The sequence below is a fragment of the Oryzias melastigma genome, linkage group LG3 (assembly GCF_002922805.2).
Source record: "Oryzias melastigma strain HK-1 linkage group LG3, ASM292280v2, whole genome shotgun sequence".
Taxonomy (NCBI): Eukaryota; Metazoa; Chordata; class Actinopteri; order Beloniformes; family Adrianichthyidae; genus Oryzias; species Oryzias melastigma.
In genome coordinates, this window is record NC_050514.1 from 21,206,888 (window position 1) to 21,224,834 (window position 17,947).

The 17,947-nt window shown below is 36.2% G+C and overlaps 1 protein-coding gene across 1 annotated transcript in view; it reads right to left on the minus strand.

The window, feature by feature from the left end:
* Positions 1–17,927, minus strand: part of LOC112160491 (CUB and sushi domain-containing protein 1) — a gene marked incomplete in the record, with an annotated part of 398,036 nt that extends 380,109 nt beyond the window's left edge. Inside the window, 1 exon segment of the mRNA XM_024295052.2 lies at positions 16,613–17,927. Within this exon segment, the coding sequence (XP_024150820.1) occupies positions 16,613–16,754 (142 nt within the window).
* Between the last annotated feature and the right edge of the window lie 20 nt (positions 17,928–17,947).

Genomic DNA, 17,947 nt, shown 5'->3' on the forward strand with positions numbered 1-17,947 from the left:
AAATCAAGGCACAATGAGTCAAAATGGCAGCTTTTGAAAAGTGGAATTCTCAAAAACAGATATAAAAATCAAACAAGTTGCGTAAACTTTCTGTCTGTTTGACTGTCAGGTTGCATAAGACGTGTAGTTATATAATTTATTACAATTCAAATGTACAGCTCTTACTGGGATTCAATACAAACTCTGACATCTAATGACTAATGACTCACTGTTTTCTTTAACTCACACAGAAAAAAATATCTAAAATGTGTATGTGAATATGTTTACTTGGCTTTGAGTCAAAAACACAATATACCCTAAGGAAATTAGATCATCGAAGTACTGAAGAGATTAGACACACAAACAGACAGACAAGAAATTATAGATTACATTCCTTCCTGTTTTTTTTTTTTTTTTCTAATTCTTTATTTTAAAAATAATCTTTTTACCTGTTGTTTTATAATGGATTCACAGCAGGGGCTGAGCTAAAAGGGGTTACGAAGCCCCCCAAATAATAGTTAAACTGTTAACAATAAGTTTTTTTGATCTTTTCACTCTGCTGCTCTTATTTACCACCATTGCAATAACTTCTGCCATGTAAAATCTTCTATCTCCGCCCCCAATTCACAGCTATCTTAGCATCATGGGTAAAAAAAAGAAAGAAAAAATCAGCTTCTCAAACTCTTGATGCCTATAGATGCAAATATGCATCACCACTTCTGCCCAAACTTACTTTTATTTAGCATCTACTAAAAAGCAAAAACACAAGTATTTTTGTTTCATAGAGGTAACTAAATTTAGGCATCAAAGGGTTAAATCAGGAACGTGCAGTCTCCACCCAACACAGTGTTGATTTTTAGAAAAATCTGCAAAACTTGGTTAAAGTTTGAATGTCAAGAACCCAGTATGAGGTGCTGGAAGAGTGCTGACAACTTAAAAAAAACAGAAATTTTCACAAAGGTATCTTAAAACTGTCTCCCAACTTCCTCTACTTACTATTGATCTCCTCTTCATCTGATAGCACTGACTCCTACCCATCATTTTAAGTGAATGCAGGTGGTTGAACATTAAACACTAATGCACTTAGCTGTAAAACCTCAACACATCACCACCTCATTGTGGTCTGTAGCCATGTATAGGGAAAGAAAATACTCAACAATTTGGGTTAGGGATCTATCAGATTAGAAGTGGTTAAAACCACTGAAAATGAATTGTGCTATAAATTGAGACACAAGTACTAATGGTTAAACATCACTTTTGTACGATTTTACCAGTGAACTGAAAGTTGGCTTAGCTCTCTCAAATGTGAAATGATTGCATTAGACGGTGTGTTGGTCCAGTAAAACGGTGTGTATTGATATCTTATGGTCTGCCTCATTTACATCGCGTCTAATACACCAGCCTGTTCTTGTAATGAGCATCAGTGCATCCTGGGAGCTTTACCGCACTTTTAGCTTCTTTGGCAGTAGCAGTATGCAGTACCACACTGCTGCAGCGAGATCCCAGTCTTGGAGAGATAATGGATTATTGTCTGCTTCTCCTCACCCATCAACAGATTAGAGGCATGTAGACAAGCAGGCTATCCCATTCACTTTATTTCTGTTCTTTTCTTGTTACGTCTTCCCATCTTATTCCTTCAACCCCTTCGTTTTCATATCTCTTTCCCCTGCAATCCAATCCGTTCGCTTATTTTCCTTACATCCACTTATATCTTTCAAACTTTCCTTTAAGGTTTCTATTTTCAGACATTTTTCTTCTTCTTTTGTAAGGCCGTTAAAAAAAGACAGGAAAACTGCAGCATCAGCCCCCACAGCCCAACACTCTGCTTACCTCTGCGTCTCTCTCACTCTCTGTTTTTATAATGCCAACGGTGGAGGATGTGGCCATCTGACATTTAGACAAAAGATTTAGTAGTGGCCTTGAAATTGACAGAAAATATGAGAAAACATAAGAAAATAAAAGAATAGGCAAAGGTGATTTCGATTGGAAAATGAGATTGCAGGAAAACCAAGCAGCACAAAAAAAAGAATGAAAATGCTGTTGAAAAACCAAAAGCTTTAAGGAGGAGGAAGAGATGCCGCAGCGTAGAAGTGGTAAATGAAGAGCCAGAAATAGAAGAAATAAAACACAAGAAGGGCAGATGAGACTGTTACAGGAGAGTTATTTCAATGGTCATGTAGACATCTCAATGAAAATGCCAACGGCCTAATCAAAGGACCTGAAAGGGCAGAGAGAGAGAAGATGTGGGATGGGAATGAGAATGAGTGAGACAAGGAGCATTTTGGGATGGGAGAAGAAAGTAAAGGAGAGAAAGAACAACACTGATGAGAGTGAGGTCACTCACAATGAAAAATTAGGAATAACAAATAGAAAAGGAGGAAAAAATGTCTCAGAAGAGAGAATGAAAAAGGAGAAGAAGGAAAAACCAGCAGATTTATGCAGTGAGTGAAACACATCGAGTGTATCTGAGTCAGGGATAAAAAGACATGAGGCTGGGAAAAAAAGAGGGCAAAGAGATGAAAGGAGAGTTGGGATAAGGCACGAGGATAAAATACAAGAGTTAGCTTCCTGAAATTAAAAAGGCATTTGGTGAAACTCCCCAAAGAAGCAGCTTATGATGTAATGTATTGAATGGACTTACTATTGGATCGGCTGTCAAATTTAAACAAAATAATAAAAGTAAAAAAAGCTTGTAAGTGGATTAAAAAAATCAAGGTGGAATAAAAATTAATTAGAAGAAAATTGATAGAATAGATTTTTATGGTCATTGACTTAAAAAAATAAGTAAATAGAAAACGCTCTTTTTTAACTCCCCTATCTTTCGTCCTGCAAATGTTGGGTGTTTTCCTGCTCATCTTTTCTCTGACTGTTTGAGGGTTTGTTTGCTTGATTTCAGATCAGCAAACAGTCAGACAAGAAGACAGGCAGAAAAAGTGTGTTATTTAGCCGTCATTTGTCACAGCCAAGAAAGCAATTGCTGTTGTTCAGATTTAATGGCGTGTAAAGGACACTGCTAAATCAATTTTCAAACAGCTGTGTGTATGCGTGAGGCTTGGTGGGGCAATATGTGGAATGGGCATCACTGACAGGACTGCTCTGCACCCAAACGGTCACCGCAATTTCAAACCCAAGCTTTTGTAATTGTTTATGTTTTACTTTTTTTTTTTTATGTAAACATGTTTCAAAGCAATTTTTATGAGTCGTTTTAGAATATTTGAGGGGTCAGAAAACCTGTGCTGTAAGGTTTCTGTGTTTGTTTTTCCTTTTTAGCATCTTTGGCAGCATTTTTTCTGCTAAAAGTGAAGTGTTAAAGAGAAAGAACATAAACTCTGAAGCCCTGGCTTGAGCTTGGGCTTTAGATAAGCTGTTAAAATTAAATTTAAGACAATGCATGGTCTAAGGAGAGATACGCTTGTGCGTGTGTTTGTGTAGAGCAGATAGTGCTACAAAGCCTTAAAGCCTTTTACAGCTTAACCCTAAATTATCCCCATTAAGATGCATTGGACAACTCCTTTTAGCTTTTTCCTGCACTGCACCCTTTTCCCAAAACCTTTTTTGCTCTTTATTTCCTCTGCTCCCTCGTCTCTCTGATTCTTTCCAGTTATTGCTACTTTTGAAGTGTCAGCAGTCTAAAATCTGGGTTCCTTTTCACTTCTATTGACGAACTATTCTGATGTTTCTGTTGCTCATCTAATTTGGTTAGATTCCATTTACCTTCATTTAATTTGATTCCTAAGGATTTAAGGGAAAAGAATCCGGAGATTTCCCTTTAAGGGGGGGGGCACAAATATGTTGGTTATAAAGTGTGCTGCTTTCTTTAATGGAAACAAGTGAAATCTGCATTTAACTAGAAGCAGTTTATGTGCTGAAAAAAGTCTTTCAGCCATTGTACCTCTAACAAATTTAATATAAATATAAATATTTCCCCTAAATCCCCAAAAACTGCGTTTTGTTCAGCTATGCAAAAAAAAAAGCTTTCAAAATCTCTCAACAAATCAACAATCCCCCAAGTCGGTCGCATAGCCGACCTGTTACACAACCAATCAGCCAGTAAGCCAGTCAATCACTTTAACAACCAGTCTATAATTTAGTCAGTAAATCAGTCAGTCAGCAAGCCAGTTCCTCACCTTATTTCTTCCATGTCTTCACATCACCTCTCCCTGTACGGTCATATCACAGCCAAACATTTTATTATTGCCCCCTTTAATACTTAGCTAGCACAAGCTAGCATCAAGTAGCTTTGTTTCTAGCTGAAGTGTTATGAAACAACAGAGGTGATAGAATGTGGGACAGACTTGAGGGGCAAAAATAAAGTGTATTTGTCTGAACAAATAAATTGTCCAGGCTTTTAAAAAATATATATATAATCATGATAAACTTACATGAAAAAAGCAAAACAAGAAAAACCAAAAAGCTGAAACCATTCAGTCGAGTATATTTGGGTGATTAACTCCAGCAGGAACAACAGAGATTTTTGGAAATTAAAATCTGGAGTGAGTGCAACAGATCGCTAAACAAAGCAACAATATCAGCTGCAAAATTACTTCCAACAAATTTTGCTTAACAAAATTAATAAAAATTCGTTTGATTAATTTTGTTTTGCTTAAAGTGAACATATTGATCTTTCTTTTTCTGTTTTAGGATACATTTTTTTAATAAACAGTCCTGAAAATGTATAATTTTGATTGTTTATTTTGAGAGAAATAATGAACTTTTTTAATATAAATAAAATTAAAAATGAAAATTACCATTGTCTTCCTAAGTTTTCTTTTCATTTTGTTTTTTTTTTTACATTTTGGTTCATGGAATTTTGTTTTGCTTTCTAAATTGCAATGTTGTTTTGTTTCATATTTTTTGTGCTTTTTTTTAACTGTCATCGTGATCTTTAAAATGTTTTTGCACCAAGTAATTTCTTGATGGGATTTGCACTTCAGAGCCACCGTATTATCATCTTCATGTAACAGTAAAATCTGTCCAACACAAGAAGTCTTCAGTTTTTCTGTTTGCTCTGCTGCTGAACAGAGAAAGTTAAAAAAAAGAAATAAAAATAAATTAATCAAACCAAACATCACGAAAAAAAGCAACAAATGCAAACATACAAATCCTCACACTTGATTGATATATCATAAATATGTCTTCTTGATTTGAGCATCGAGGGCTCGTTTTCTACTATGTTGTTATAATGTGCAGTAACACTGCTAGCAACCATTACCAATCATTAAAAATGGATAGAAGAAGAACGATGCTACTGGAGGAATGATAGCCTGTGGCTAGTGCATTTATACTCACACAAACACACATGCTCAGTTGACAATACCCAAACACATCTCTGCATGCGTTATTGCAAGTCAAGAAGGTAAAACATTTCAAGAATACCTCTTAAACCGACTGTTAGCAAGCTCATAAGCACACACTTAGAGCAGCACGGAAAACAGCAGCAAAATGCCTCCACACCTCTTTACAAACAAATATTCCAACTTCAGGAGTACACGCCGTTTAGGTTCGCATGGATGCACTTACAGAAACAAATCCACCCACTCATGCAGTCTTGTGTGCACAAGAAAACACTAATGCACATACATAAACAAATTCACAAGAAATGAATTCACTTTCAACGTGCAGAGCTTCGTTATTATGACACATAGCTTGTAGAGCTTTCACATGGTTGAACATGGAAAAGCTGTGTCTGCACATGAAGCTCAGATACAGCAGCACAAACTTTTTGCTTAGTCATGGACATTTACACACAAAAGGGTAGCCAAGCACAAAATACGCCCGTCATAACTTCCCTAGACATTTGTTCTCACCCCCAATCTAAGCTTTTTGTTTTTCGTTTTCTTGAAAGTTAGACAAATATTTGGCAACAGGATGTTCCACATATATTCTTGCAAAAAAATCCTGCACTTGTACTGTGCTTGTATTGTTTCCAGCCTGTTAATGTAAGTGACAGCAGCATTATAACACGGGACTACTCAGCAGATAAGTGGAGTACACATAATACAAGTAAAAGGTAGAAATATGGTGAATGCTTGTCAGTCAAAAAGGAACACACTCAAAGAGACAAAAAAAAAAAAAAAACAATATGAGGACTTTGCCAACCTGGAAGTAATACTTACTGCTTCTCCATGTACAGTACCTGGGAGTATGTGTGTGTCCCTGTCTCTCTGTGTGCCTAAAATCACATTAATGGATGAAAGTAGCTTCTGCTGCTGCTGACTCGTCGCTTTGAAATGGAAATGTATCTCATTGGCTCCATATGTAGCGTGCGCACCCACACAAACACTTCGACAGGGTACACGGAAGGCAGGATTCAAACCCCAACAAACACATTCACACAGAGCGTGTAGGTGTGCTCTGACAGAGTCACTTTGCCCTTAAACCAAGGAACTAAGTGAAAGAAAAAGCTGAAATAACACTAATGTAACATTAACAGCCACATTACCCTGCTTAATGTTACCCTCGTAGCCAGCTATTAGCCTACAGCTTATAGAAAATGTCATGCTAACACAGAAGCAAAGCAGGAATAATACAAAAGAAAAAGTGATGAAATAACAGACACATTAGCCTTTACGCTCAGTGGGCAGAAGCTCCAGACGAGCAGACAGATTCCAAAACTCTGCGTTTTAGCTGCAGGATTGTTTATTTCTAACTTGCTTCGATATCACTGAGAAAAATGCCCAACAGCTGTAAAGTGGTCCTAACCACCTGGATCATGAGGTGAAAAGAACAAGAATTGATTTGTGTTGGTATCGACATTGCACCAAGATTATTTTTAGTGGAAGAAAACACGAGTTATTATGGGTGTATTCAGATTGGAAAAGTTAAATGATCCAGACCATGTTCACTTAATTTGGTCAAGATCAAGTCGTGAACCTTGTGTTTGCTCTGCATTCAGACTGAATAATTGTTAAAAGAAAAATGAAACATAGCATTTGATTAGTACCCTGTAAATAAAAATAGACAAGTGGCTCTTTAAACCAACAACTGTTTTAACATCAGTCTGTGCCAATCTAATAAAAAAAGGTAGTGGAATAACGGTCTATGGATTTTTGCTGCTGAGATTTAGACACTTTGAGGACTGACATTTGGCATCTCAAGTCTAGATAATAAAAAGTCTCAGTGTTGTGTTTCTATCAATAAGCAGTTGGTGTCTATTGCTTGAAGAGGCCCGTATAGCATATTGCATAACAGTTAAGAAAGAAAAAAAATGAAAGCGGAGGAAGTTATATATTTTACTGTTAAAAATGTACCACAGTTGTTGATCTTCCAAATAATCTGCCAAATCAAATTTGGATGTTTTTTATGGCAATCTTGTAGTCACACTAAGAAATTTTTCATTATGAATTCCAGCTGAGATGTTCATTTCATGCTTATTTTTAGAGCTGCTTGGCTGAGTAATCCAATGGAAAAAAAAAAAAAAAACCTCGGCTCCCACCAGTGAGGAATTGGCAATGCAGAGAAAACAGTAACAAACTGTTGTTGCTGAAGCAGCAGTGCTTGAAAAGTTTTAACACCATATGGCGAAATTTTCTTTAGATGTTGGATCTAGCTGGCAAAAAAAACTATTAATGACTGAACAAATTTGTCTTGTTGAAGAAAGAAATAATGTCAAAATTCTCTTTAATGAAGAGGTTAAACTACAATTACCTAGATTTGGCATTGGTTTACCCAAAAATAATGGTTTGAACTTCTCAAGCAACATTTTTGTAAAGCCCTAAATAACAAGCCTAAGTGTCATAATTTGTGTGTTCCATTGGATGTGACACACACGTTCTTTCTGCAAGTTAAATGACAGGCAAGTAGGTTTCTATTATGAGTTATGTAGCATTCATTACAAGCATGAGATAATTGACTTCAGTCATTAAATCCACATCATGGCAACATCCCACCAGCACACCACTGTTTGATGTATGCATGAGTGTAAAGGTCTGACAGATTATATCCCCAGAGTCTTTGAGCAAAGGCAGGAAACACCCTGGACTAGAGATGAAAATGATGGACTAATGAACCATTCATTAGTTTGTCTGATTGATTTAGAATGAGATTTTATCTCAAAATTGGGATACTGTCACGTTTATTCTTTGAGATGAGGTCCAGCTAATGTTAATAGCATAACTTAATTGAGAATAAAGTAAACAATAATTGGTTTAATTTTTTGGTTCTTTGATGTGCTTTTTTTTCGTTAACAATTTTGCTTTTGTATCATGAATTGAAAATGTACATATGTAGACTGAATAATAATAATAATATTGATGAATAAACTTTAAGATGACAAAAAATATCTACAAGTGAAAAACCAGATGATCTGACAATGACAAACTGAAAAGAAAAGACTGATATAGGTTAAAGACAATCAATAGAAATGAAAATTGTGTGGACGATAAAAAAACAAATTCAACTGAACAATCTTCACAAAATATCCTATAAAATGGAAATGATTTATGTGTTATTTACATAAAAATTAAATAAACTATTGAATTGGTGGGCTACACCTCATAGACTAATATAAACTAGAGGTGGGCGTATCAATCTGATAGTATACTATAGTATAGGTGAAGTATTGATACTAACTAGATCAATACTTTCAATAGTTTCTTTGCAGTTTTTCTTCAGTATGTACGTTAAAGGGCTTGAATTAGTATCTCTGTCTGCAGTGTTGCCAGATTGGACAAAAAGAGTAAAAACCCGCCCAATTTGTGCCCAATCTGGCAACGTTGTCTGTTTGTGTAAACAGTGCACCATCTCCTCACACCTGGCCCCTCACCTCATTGTTTCATCGATGAGCGGAGGGAGTCAAGAACCACATATTTGCATACAACGGCAGGATTTTTTATTGTTTTTCTTTTTGCATTTTTATATTTATTACAGTGTTGCTTTTGTTTAATTTTTTTCACTAGAAACTTTAATATTTTACTACTGCCTTTATTTTTCTTATAATTGTGCTTTTTCAAATTTTGCACTATTTATTATTTTATTCTCAATACTGTTGTATTATTCAATTATTAATATACATGTTCTATACTTGATGGTTATTTAGTTCAAATTGCTGTTATTAGTTAATAAACATTTGTATTTGGTGATGTTGTCTGTCCTTTGCTTTATTACACATTTATTTTTTTTAAAAAGTTTAATATTTAAAAAAACATTTCAAGAAAAAAAGTATTGATATTTCAATATTGGCAATACTATCCCTGTAATTACTTAGTATCGGATCGATACCCAAATCCCCAGTATTGCCCATCCCTAATATAAAGAAAAGACTGGGCTATTTTTCTATTCTATAGACTACTAGAATGATTAATAAACATATGTTATACACTAAGTGAAAATAAAAAAAAACATTTAACTCAAAAAAGGGATTTTGCTTTCTTTTTTTGAAACTGAAATTAACAATTGGGTGGTTTGCTACTTTTTAAAGGAAATTCTTAAATATTAGGTTTTTAATCATTACGTCTCTAAAGTTTACAATATGTAAGTAACTTGTAAATTATTGACAAGGAACAGTATATTTTACCAATTAGTCTTGTGTAATTTTTCTGTGTGAGCAATGTTTTTACTGTAGTTTTCTTAACTTTTTATTCTCCATATGTACCCTAAAGAGATTATCCATTCTATCCAATAACCAGATACTTGCAAATTAATTTTCATTAAATATTTTACAACACAAGATACATTCACTGCCAATAAATCCCAAATCGGTTCTGCCCAAACCCAATCCTTTAGAACTACAGTCCTCCCTCACTTCCAGCAGCCTAATAATCTCTCTGATCAGTGGGATCAGGTGTCCTCATTAGGCCGGAATCTGGAGCGCATAACTGCCATCGAAGACCAGAGCTCCAGACAAAGGTTACAAATTGGAGAAAATTCTCCAATGAAGCCTCCTAATAACCATGTGATTCAAAAAACTTCCAAAAACATATTCTGACATATAAAAAGTGTCCAACAGGTTCACAAATAATGATTTTTATGTTTCCATGTAGAGTTTTATATTTGTAAATTAAGTCTGTTTGGAATCCATTAGGAGCATTTACAAAAAAGAAAAAGAAAAAAGATAATTCATGCAATCAAGCCAGAATATGCAATCTATATGTAGCAGAAGAAACAGAATAGGTCATTTAGAATTAAGTCAATACAGACCTTCAGTCTTTTTAGAGAAATGGGACTTTCACTTTTTATAAAATAATCTCAGTGAGTTATAACATCCTAACTTAATACCAAATGCTATTGAGAAGATGCTAAAGTTATTCTTGATTATCAGAAATAGTATACCCCATTTTTTAATCTTTGTTTCATTCTTAAAGATAGAAAACCTCTTTCTTTTTCTCTGCTCGTGTGTCTTTAACTCACATGTTCTGGTGTCTGACTCTGTTTTAGACGTGCTCTCTTTTTCACGTATTCTCTTTTCCCCCTCGGTCTGTCCCAGCGTAACTGTACTGAATGTAGGCCATGTTTCCTTTAAACATATGGCATTTGAACACATAAAGATGGATTGCTTTCTCGCTCTTGCCCAAGCCAGCACAAAATGGCCAAAAAAGGTTTTCTCTTTCTTAGACAGAAGCACAATCATGACCTGTGTGGACTTGACATATGCTCGGTTTTAGTTCCTGGCTTTTATCACTTTGAACTGCATGCCGTAGATGTATATTTGATTTTCTGAACTTGGATGTGAACGCTATGCTTCATTGCTCCCAGTGTCCATTATATTTCTCTGTAGCTCTCTATTCCTGTCCACACACTTAAACACTGATCCTTTGCTCTCGGTTGAACTGTGTACTTTGTGATAGTAAACAGTACTTGAGTTCCTGTGTGCCTCTGCGTTTCCACTGGTCTCAGTGGACATCTAGAAGAATCGAGTTTAGGAGGATGATCAGTTCTGACTGATAAAAGTCACATTTGCCCTGTCAAACTGAACTTCTCTGAAATATGTCAAGAGGAGGAAATATATAGTTCATCTTATACTGCTCTACTGGACCACATGACTCTAAATCTGTAAACTCGGAGGCTCCGTTTGGCTGACAGTACCCATTGCTGCCTGTGGGGCGTCTTTCTCATTGGCTCCAAGCATCAAGCCTCCACTGTTCCTGGCACAAAAGCCTCCTTCCTGACAGGTTATGATGTAGACCTGAACCAACAGAAGGGTTCTGGTTCTCCTGCTGTGCCTGTGCTAGTTTTAATTAAACAACTGAGATTTGTTGAGCCTGAAGCTGGATATAAACAGAGACGGCTAATGACCATGAGGCACCTGACTCCAACTGTGTTAATGCTGCCCAAAATTGCCTGAACAGTCAGTCCCAACGCGCAGTACATCAACCCCGGACGCGGACCTGTGTGTTACCTGCATCCACAGGTATCCAGGACAAATTGGGTCTGCAGCACATCTCCTTCCTGGGTTTTAAATCAGAAATATATCGGTATGCATCTACATTTGGTGCGCATCCTCTTTCTTTTGTGATTTCTTATTAAACATTATCAAAATATATTACTCTTGATTTAAAAAAGTATCAATCTCAAATTTTGTTCTAAATTCCAACGTAGAATTTTCTTGGTTTTCTTTTTGAGCATGTAAAAGGAACGAGGACTAGAAAAGGTCATTTGTTCTTTAAATTTAGCTTTATTCTACTGTAATAAAAGTTTTTTTTCTGTTTCATAAATGATATTGCTTACTTAGGCGCACATTGCTCACTGATCTGATTTGATCACCTGCATTAAGCACATTAGTTCTACATCCTTTACATGTGTTCTTGGATTGTTTAGGTACATATGATGGCTCCTAAAAGAAATTAAAGTGGTACATTCCAACACAATGTTATCTTTTGTTTTGCTAAAAAAAATGCAACTGAATTATACAAAGAAGTGAACCTATTAAAGCAGCCAATGGTATATAGAAATTTGATTTTATGTGTGATTCACAAAAATAATTGTGCATAACTTACTTATTTTTGTCTTTAATTCTGTAGCGTTTTATTTTCACATTGATTGTTTTTGATAAACAGAATTTTAAAAACCCATAAAAAGTTAAAACACAGGATTTCATCTATGTGTGCTTTTGTGGTTGGTTGTTTTTATTTATTCCTTTAACTGACTTTTTTATGGCTCAGTCCAAACAACCTGGTTTATGTATGAACTTGGACATTCTTTCTTGTGTTTATTTACTGCTCGTGCCACACTCACAATTCATGTACTGACCCTTTTCACACAGCCTTGTTGATCCAAGCACAACCAGCAACTGTGCTCCAACACACACTCAAGAAAACACTAATGTGATATTTTCTATCATAATACAAATATATGTCAGATGTAAAAAAAAAATGCTCTATTGAAAATCCTTGTTTCACTGCTTCTTCTCCACCTTCAGTACACCCCTTCATGCCTGAGCGGCTAGCTTTTTATCAGAAAACCTCCTTCACTCCACTCAGTCATCTAACAAACAAGCATTAAACTTGTATCTAACATACTTGAAATTACTAAATTAATCAAATTAGATATAAAATCCTTCAGTAAAAAATGTTTTTTAAAATGTTGTTAGCATCTTCATTAACTGTAAGCGGTAGCCTATATTCTTTTCCATAAATCAACAGCTCCACACTGCCCCCTAAAGGCATCTCTGACTACTACATGAATGTCAAACAAAGTTTACTCAAATTTTTCATGAAAAATTACAAAAGACAAACAAAAAAGGGTAGGCGTTTTAAAAGACTTATAAAGCAAATATAAAGCCAACCAATGAATTAAAACAGAATTTAAAAGCTTTTCAAGGGAAAAAAAAATATACAAAAAAATATGACATTAATCGTCATGTTCTTAAATTAGGCCAAATCTGGAAAGAAACACAACTTACATTAAAAAAAAATAATTATAATAATTGTCTGCACATGTTGACAGCGTCTAGATGTACACAGTCTGTACATCACTTTCATGATGAAAGCTGCACTCATTTTTTAACTTTATTTTTATACACGTCAAAATATTAATCTGTTCACATGCTCCGTTTTTTTTTTTTTTTTTTTTTTTTTTTTTCCATTTAACATAATTGAATAAATACAAATTTCCTTTAAAAAATGATAGTATAAAATTTAAATGCCTTTCATCAGTTGATAAACTTGTAGTCCTGTCATGCTTTTCATGACAGCTTCTGATCCAAAAATAGGCCTGCAGATCTGCCGCCAAAACATGTGCAGTTTACTATCAGAAGCTATATCTTTCAGACTCTGACATCTAGTGTCTGGTATTTATTTTTTTTTTTTCATTTTTTTGCTATGTGAAAAAATACTCAGTTCGTGCTAAACAGAAATAAAAAAATATTTTTTTTAAAGAAATATTAAGATCCTATAATTTAGAATGAGAGTGATTTAGTGTTTTTTTAATAAAGCAATGGCTGGTGTTATTTTCATGAATTGAATAATTTGTTTTAAATTGGTGTTTTGTTTATAAAAAAAAAAAAAGGCAAAATGTCCAAACTGTTGAATTGTTCAAGTTTTGTAAAAACAGTTATATGTTCCTCCATGAACATGCAGGAGGAATAAAATCATTATAGACTGAGCTGATTATTATATTAGTTCAGTATTTATATAGAAATACTTGTGTGACAACAACTAGTAGGATACAGATATATATATTCAATCAAGCATATCTCTTACGATTGTAACTTTAATCTTACTTTAAAATAAAACGTAAAGCAATAAGTAGCAAAAAAATTCATCCCATGTTTTCTTCTTTTTTTTTTCTTATATTTTTAATAATTGCTGTGTTGGATTTATTTATCTGTCTATGGAGATTCTGCAGTCGATGATTTGGTTTTTAGCACTTGCTTGTTTAGCTAATGCCAATTAACTTCTTCACTAAAGATATCTAAAGATATTTAAAACAGTGACAAACTTATTATACTATGCTTCAACTACTTATTAGAATTTGAAAGTTGCTGTAATTAATAATACCAAGTTAATTGACTAATTACAGGTTTTTCATTTCCTGTTTTTTATTCTTTTTATTTTCCCTGTACTTTATAAATTCTATAATTCGCATATGTTTGAATGTAAAGGTACTCAAATAACTGATGCCCTTAAATGACCTTCCACACTAGTTGTCTTAGAACAAATTAATCAATGAAATCACTACATTTTATTTGAAATAAAATGTGCCAAATTTAAATTTAAAAATAAAAAGTGAAAACTTACAAGCACCACCTTATTTATTTTTTCCCCCTTTAAGACAATGTAAAATCACATTCTGCAATACAAACAATTCAAGAAGCACACAAAGCTGAGCTCTCTTTTTTGCACTAGAGCAATATTTTAACTTGGCTGAGGTTTTAGCTCCATCACAATGAAAAGGACCACATGATCCAGTTCCACTTTCTGTATTAATTACCACATCATGGCTCTGCAGCCAAATGGCATAAGTGCTAAAGTCTGCAGGCTGCACTGCAGACACATCCATCACTGAAAAGCACATTTGGGAAACTCTGCATGTAAAGCAGAATCATTGAGAAGATGTGACATCTGAATAAACACCAACCAGTTTTGTTTGGGATTTTATGTTTTTATTATACAACATTTACTTTAAGTTCAGACAGTAGCACATTTTTAAATATTTGTTTTTATTAAGTTTGAGATTTTAGTGATTTATCAATGTTTTTAAGTTTTTGTATCTATACCAACTATTTCTAAACATTTCTAAATATTTTTTTTTCTGTTTTTATCCTATTCCACTTTCTGGATCTTTGCACACTTTAGCTCTGACAACACACCTCTTCCATTATTAATGTATATTGATTCCATAAGCTTGGTGTAATTACACTGCATTTGAATTGGACGGGTATCTCCGTTTTAATTAATTTCCCCCCACACTAAAAGTGTGTGTTTGTGCATGTGTGAAAGTGTGTATTTGCTTCCTCATGTGTGATATCAGTAAGCCAGGCAGGAGGGGCAGAAAAAGTAGTTCCAATATCTTGTTTTTGGCATCGACTCGGCCTCAGTTAATTGTCACCTTGTTCATACTTTTTGAGATTACTTGGGTGTGAATCTGAGGGCGTCAATAGGTGCAAAATAAATAACCTCCAAAACACTCAAATGTAAAGAAAAAAAAAATAAAAAAAGAAAAATGCAAATGTGTCAACTGAATGTGTGCTCAAGTGATCAAACAAGTGCTTTATTGTCCCAGTGGGAATCCAGACTGAAGTTCTCAGACATGTTATCCTCAGCTGTGTGTGTGTGTGTTTGGGAACGCGTGTGCCAAAATGTCTCATGTACAGTCTCCTGCAGAGTGCAGTTAACAATATAATTAAATAAGCGCCATGTGAATTGTCATCACAGTTGGACGCGTGGACGTTTCTTGACAATAACAACCTGTTGATTAATGGGATAAGGATTTCTCTTTCTGAGCTTTTGACACACAGTTAAAGAGGGCAGAATTTGTTGGCGCCCGACTCATGTAACATCAGCAATTCACCGGGTTGTTTTATATTTAGAGCAGAATTCAGAAAATCATGGTAAAAAATGTTAGACCTTTAAGACAAAGTTTACAAAAATAGAGCGATAAACCTGGCAGCACATTTTAACGGGGCATTTTAAAGACAGCCTCACGACCGTTTGAGGTTTGATGAAATTATTTATTGTCATCCCTCCTTCTGTCTCTCCAGATGTCTACACATCCTTTCATTTCTTTTTTCACGCTTTCTCTTTGTGCAATTACCTCTAAACTGTAAAGGCTTTAATTCTGACTGGCGTGAATCAAAGTGAACATAATGATAGATTTTAGGAATAAAATTAGTCAATTTAGACTCTGGGAAATATGTGAAAAATTCATATGAAGGGCTCCTTTTATGCTCAACAGAAAAGCAAACAAATTAAAAAGATTGTGCCTTTACTCAATCATGTTTTTTTTTTTTTTATTAATCTGCACACATCTCAATTTCTCTTAAATCCCTTTATTTCCGGGCCCACAGCAGGAATGTGTGATTGTGGCATACAAATAAAGGCACCACAGGAAACCCCACACACACATATATATAATGGGATGGGTGAATGTGTGTAACAGCGTGACTTTTGGCTGAAAAAGATACCGGGACAGAAAAGGAGATGAAGTGCACAGAGAGAAGCGACTGATAAAAGAACCACTGAACCCTGAAGAAGACACTTTTTGCTTCATCTTTCTGCAGCAGCATGAGAAACTTCAACACAGATCTGGACTGCTGACACATGGTATCCATCATCCTTCATCTGAGCAACAGCATCCCATCTAGCTGCTCCTCTGCCAGTGTGACTCCACAAAAAAACACACATTCCTCCTCGTGATCAAGTTGAGATGTGGAAGAGGAGGTGTTGCCATGTTCCAGGGATGAAGTTCTCTGTGATTCTGCATCAGCACCGACCCCAAAAACAGAGCATGCCTGCACTGCATCCCCAGACGTGATGTCCAACTTCTGGATTCCTCTCACGCGCCTACACACACGACCGAGTCTGCATATTGACTCAAGAACGCACGCACCTGATGACACGCGCCAAATCCCCCCCCAACACACACACACACACATTCCAACTCCCATCTTCCACCAACACACACTCTCCTACAGATGTCTCGACTCGACTGCGCGCCGGTTTCAGCACCACGCACAATGGAAAGCTCCCAAACTCACCCTTGGACGGGGAGAAATCCCCGATGAGGAGCCCCAGCAGGAGGAGAAGGGGGAGGTCGCATCTCGGTCCTCCCGTTTTCTTCGCCCTCGTCCTCCTGATCATCAGCAGCAGCATCTCCGGTGCTCCCAAATCCGGCATCATGCTCTCAGATTAATCCAAGCTGGCTTCTCCTGAAGCCCTCTCCCCACCTTGCCGCTCTGCTTGGTTGAAGGAAGCGGAGGGGGGTTCAAAGAAGACGGCAGCCCCCCCTCCTCCCTTTTCTGTCGTTTTTTATGCCCCCAAAAACGAAAAAAGGAGATCAATCACGAGAATTGGCCACACACTTGTCCATGGTGATGTTTGGACAGGACAACCGGTGACGGGTTGACGGTCTGAGATCGGGCAACACGCCGCTGGTGTGAGCTGTCATAGCAGAGAGTGGAGGACCGGAGCAGAGAGAAAAAAGAGGGAGGAAGAGAGAGGAGGAGAGTCGGTGGAGGAGTGGAGAGATGGTCGGTATAGGTCCGCACGGCACGGTGCGCAAGCAACGAATGAGACTGGAGGGATGGAGGAGGAGGACGAGGAGGTGGGGAGGGTGGAGGAGGCAGGCGCAGAGAGACAGGCAGAGGTTAGTCTGGGAGGTGGAGGGAGAGGAAAAAGTGAGACAGAGCGGAAGAAGGGAAGAAAAGAAGGAGAAATGAGGAGAGCACGTGAATATAAAGAGATGGAGGATAAAGAGAAAAAAAAGGTACAAACAGGTTTGAGATGGAAGGGAACATTTGGGAAAAGAAAAGTGGAGCTGAGACAGGAAAGGGTAAAACAGGAGGAAAGAACTGGAAAAGGAGCTAAAAAAGTATTTGAAGGGAGAGACAGAAGAGTAAAAATGAATAGAAATGACTTTAGACAATAAAAGACGACTGGATTTAAACAGAAGAGACAGTTAAAACCATATTTAACCATCTCCTTTTTCTCTCCTATTGATGTGTGATCCTTCCCATGACAAAAGTGGACAGGATTTCATGTCTGCACAGACACCAGTATAGATAAAAAAAGAAAAAAGTTCAGTGTGCTACCCAGATGACCCCATTTTTAAAGTACAGGATAGAACAAGGATTACAAAAAGGAATAAAGTTGCAGGAAAGGTAGGGAAGTAAAATAGTTGCTACCTAAAGGAGTAAAAAAATGGTTTTGAAAATGAAATGATCCGAGTTTAGGCCCACTCCAATGAAAATCCTGTTTTCCGTGTTTCTAAACATGTTCCTGTGACATTTTTCTCATGATGGAAGGTCCTCACCTTTTGGCACATCCCATCAGGGGTTGCCACAGCCAATCAGCTGATTCACACAGGTGGTTTT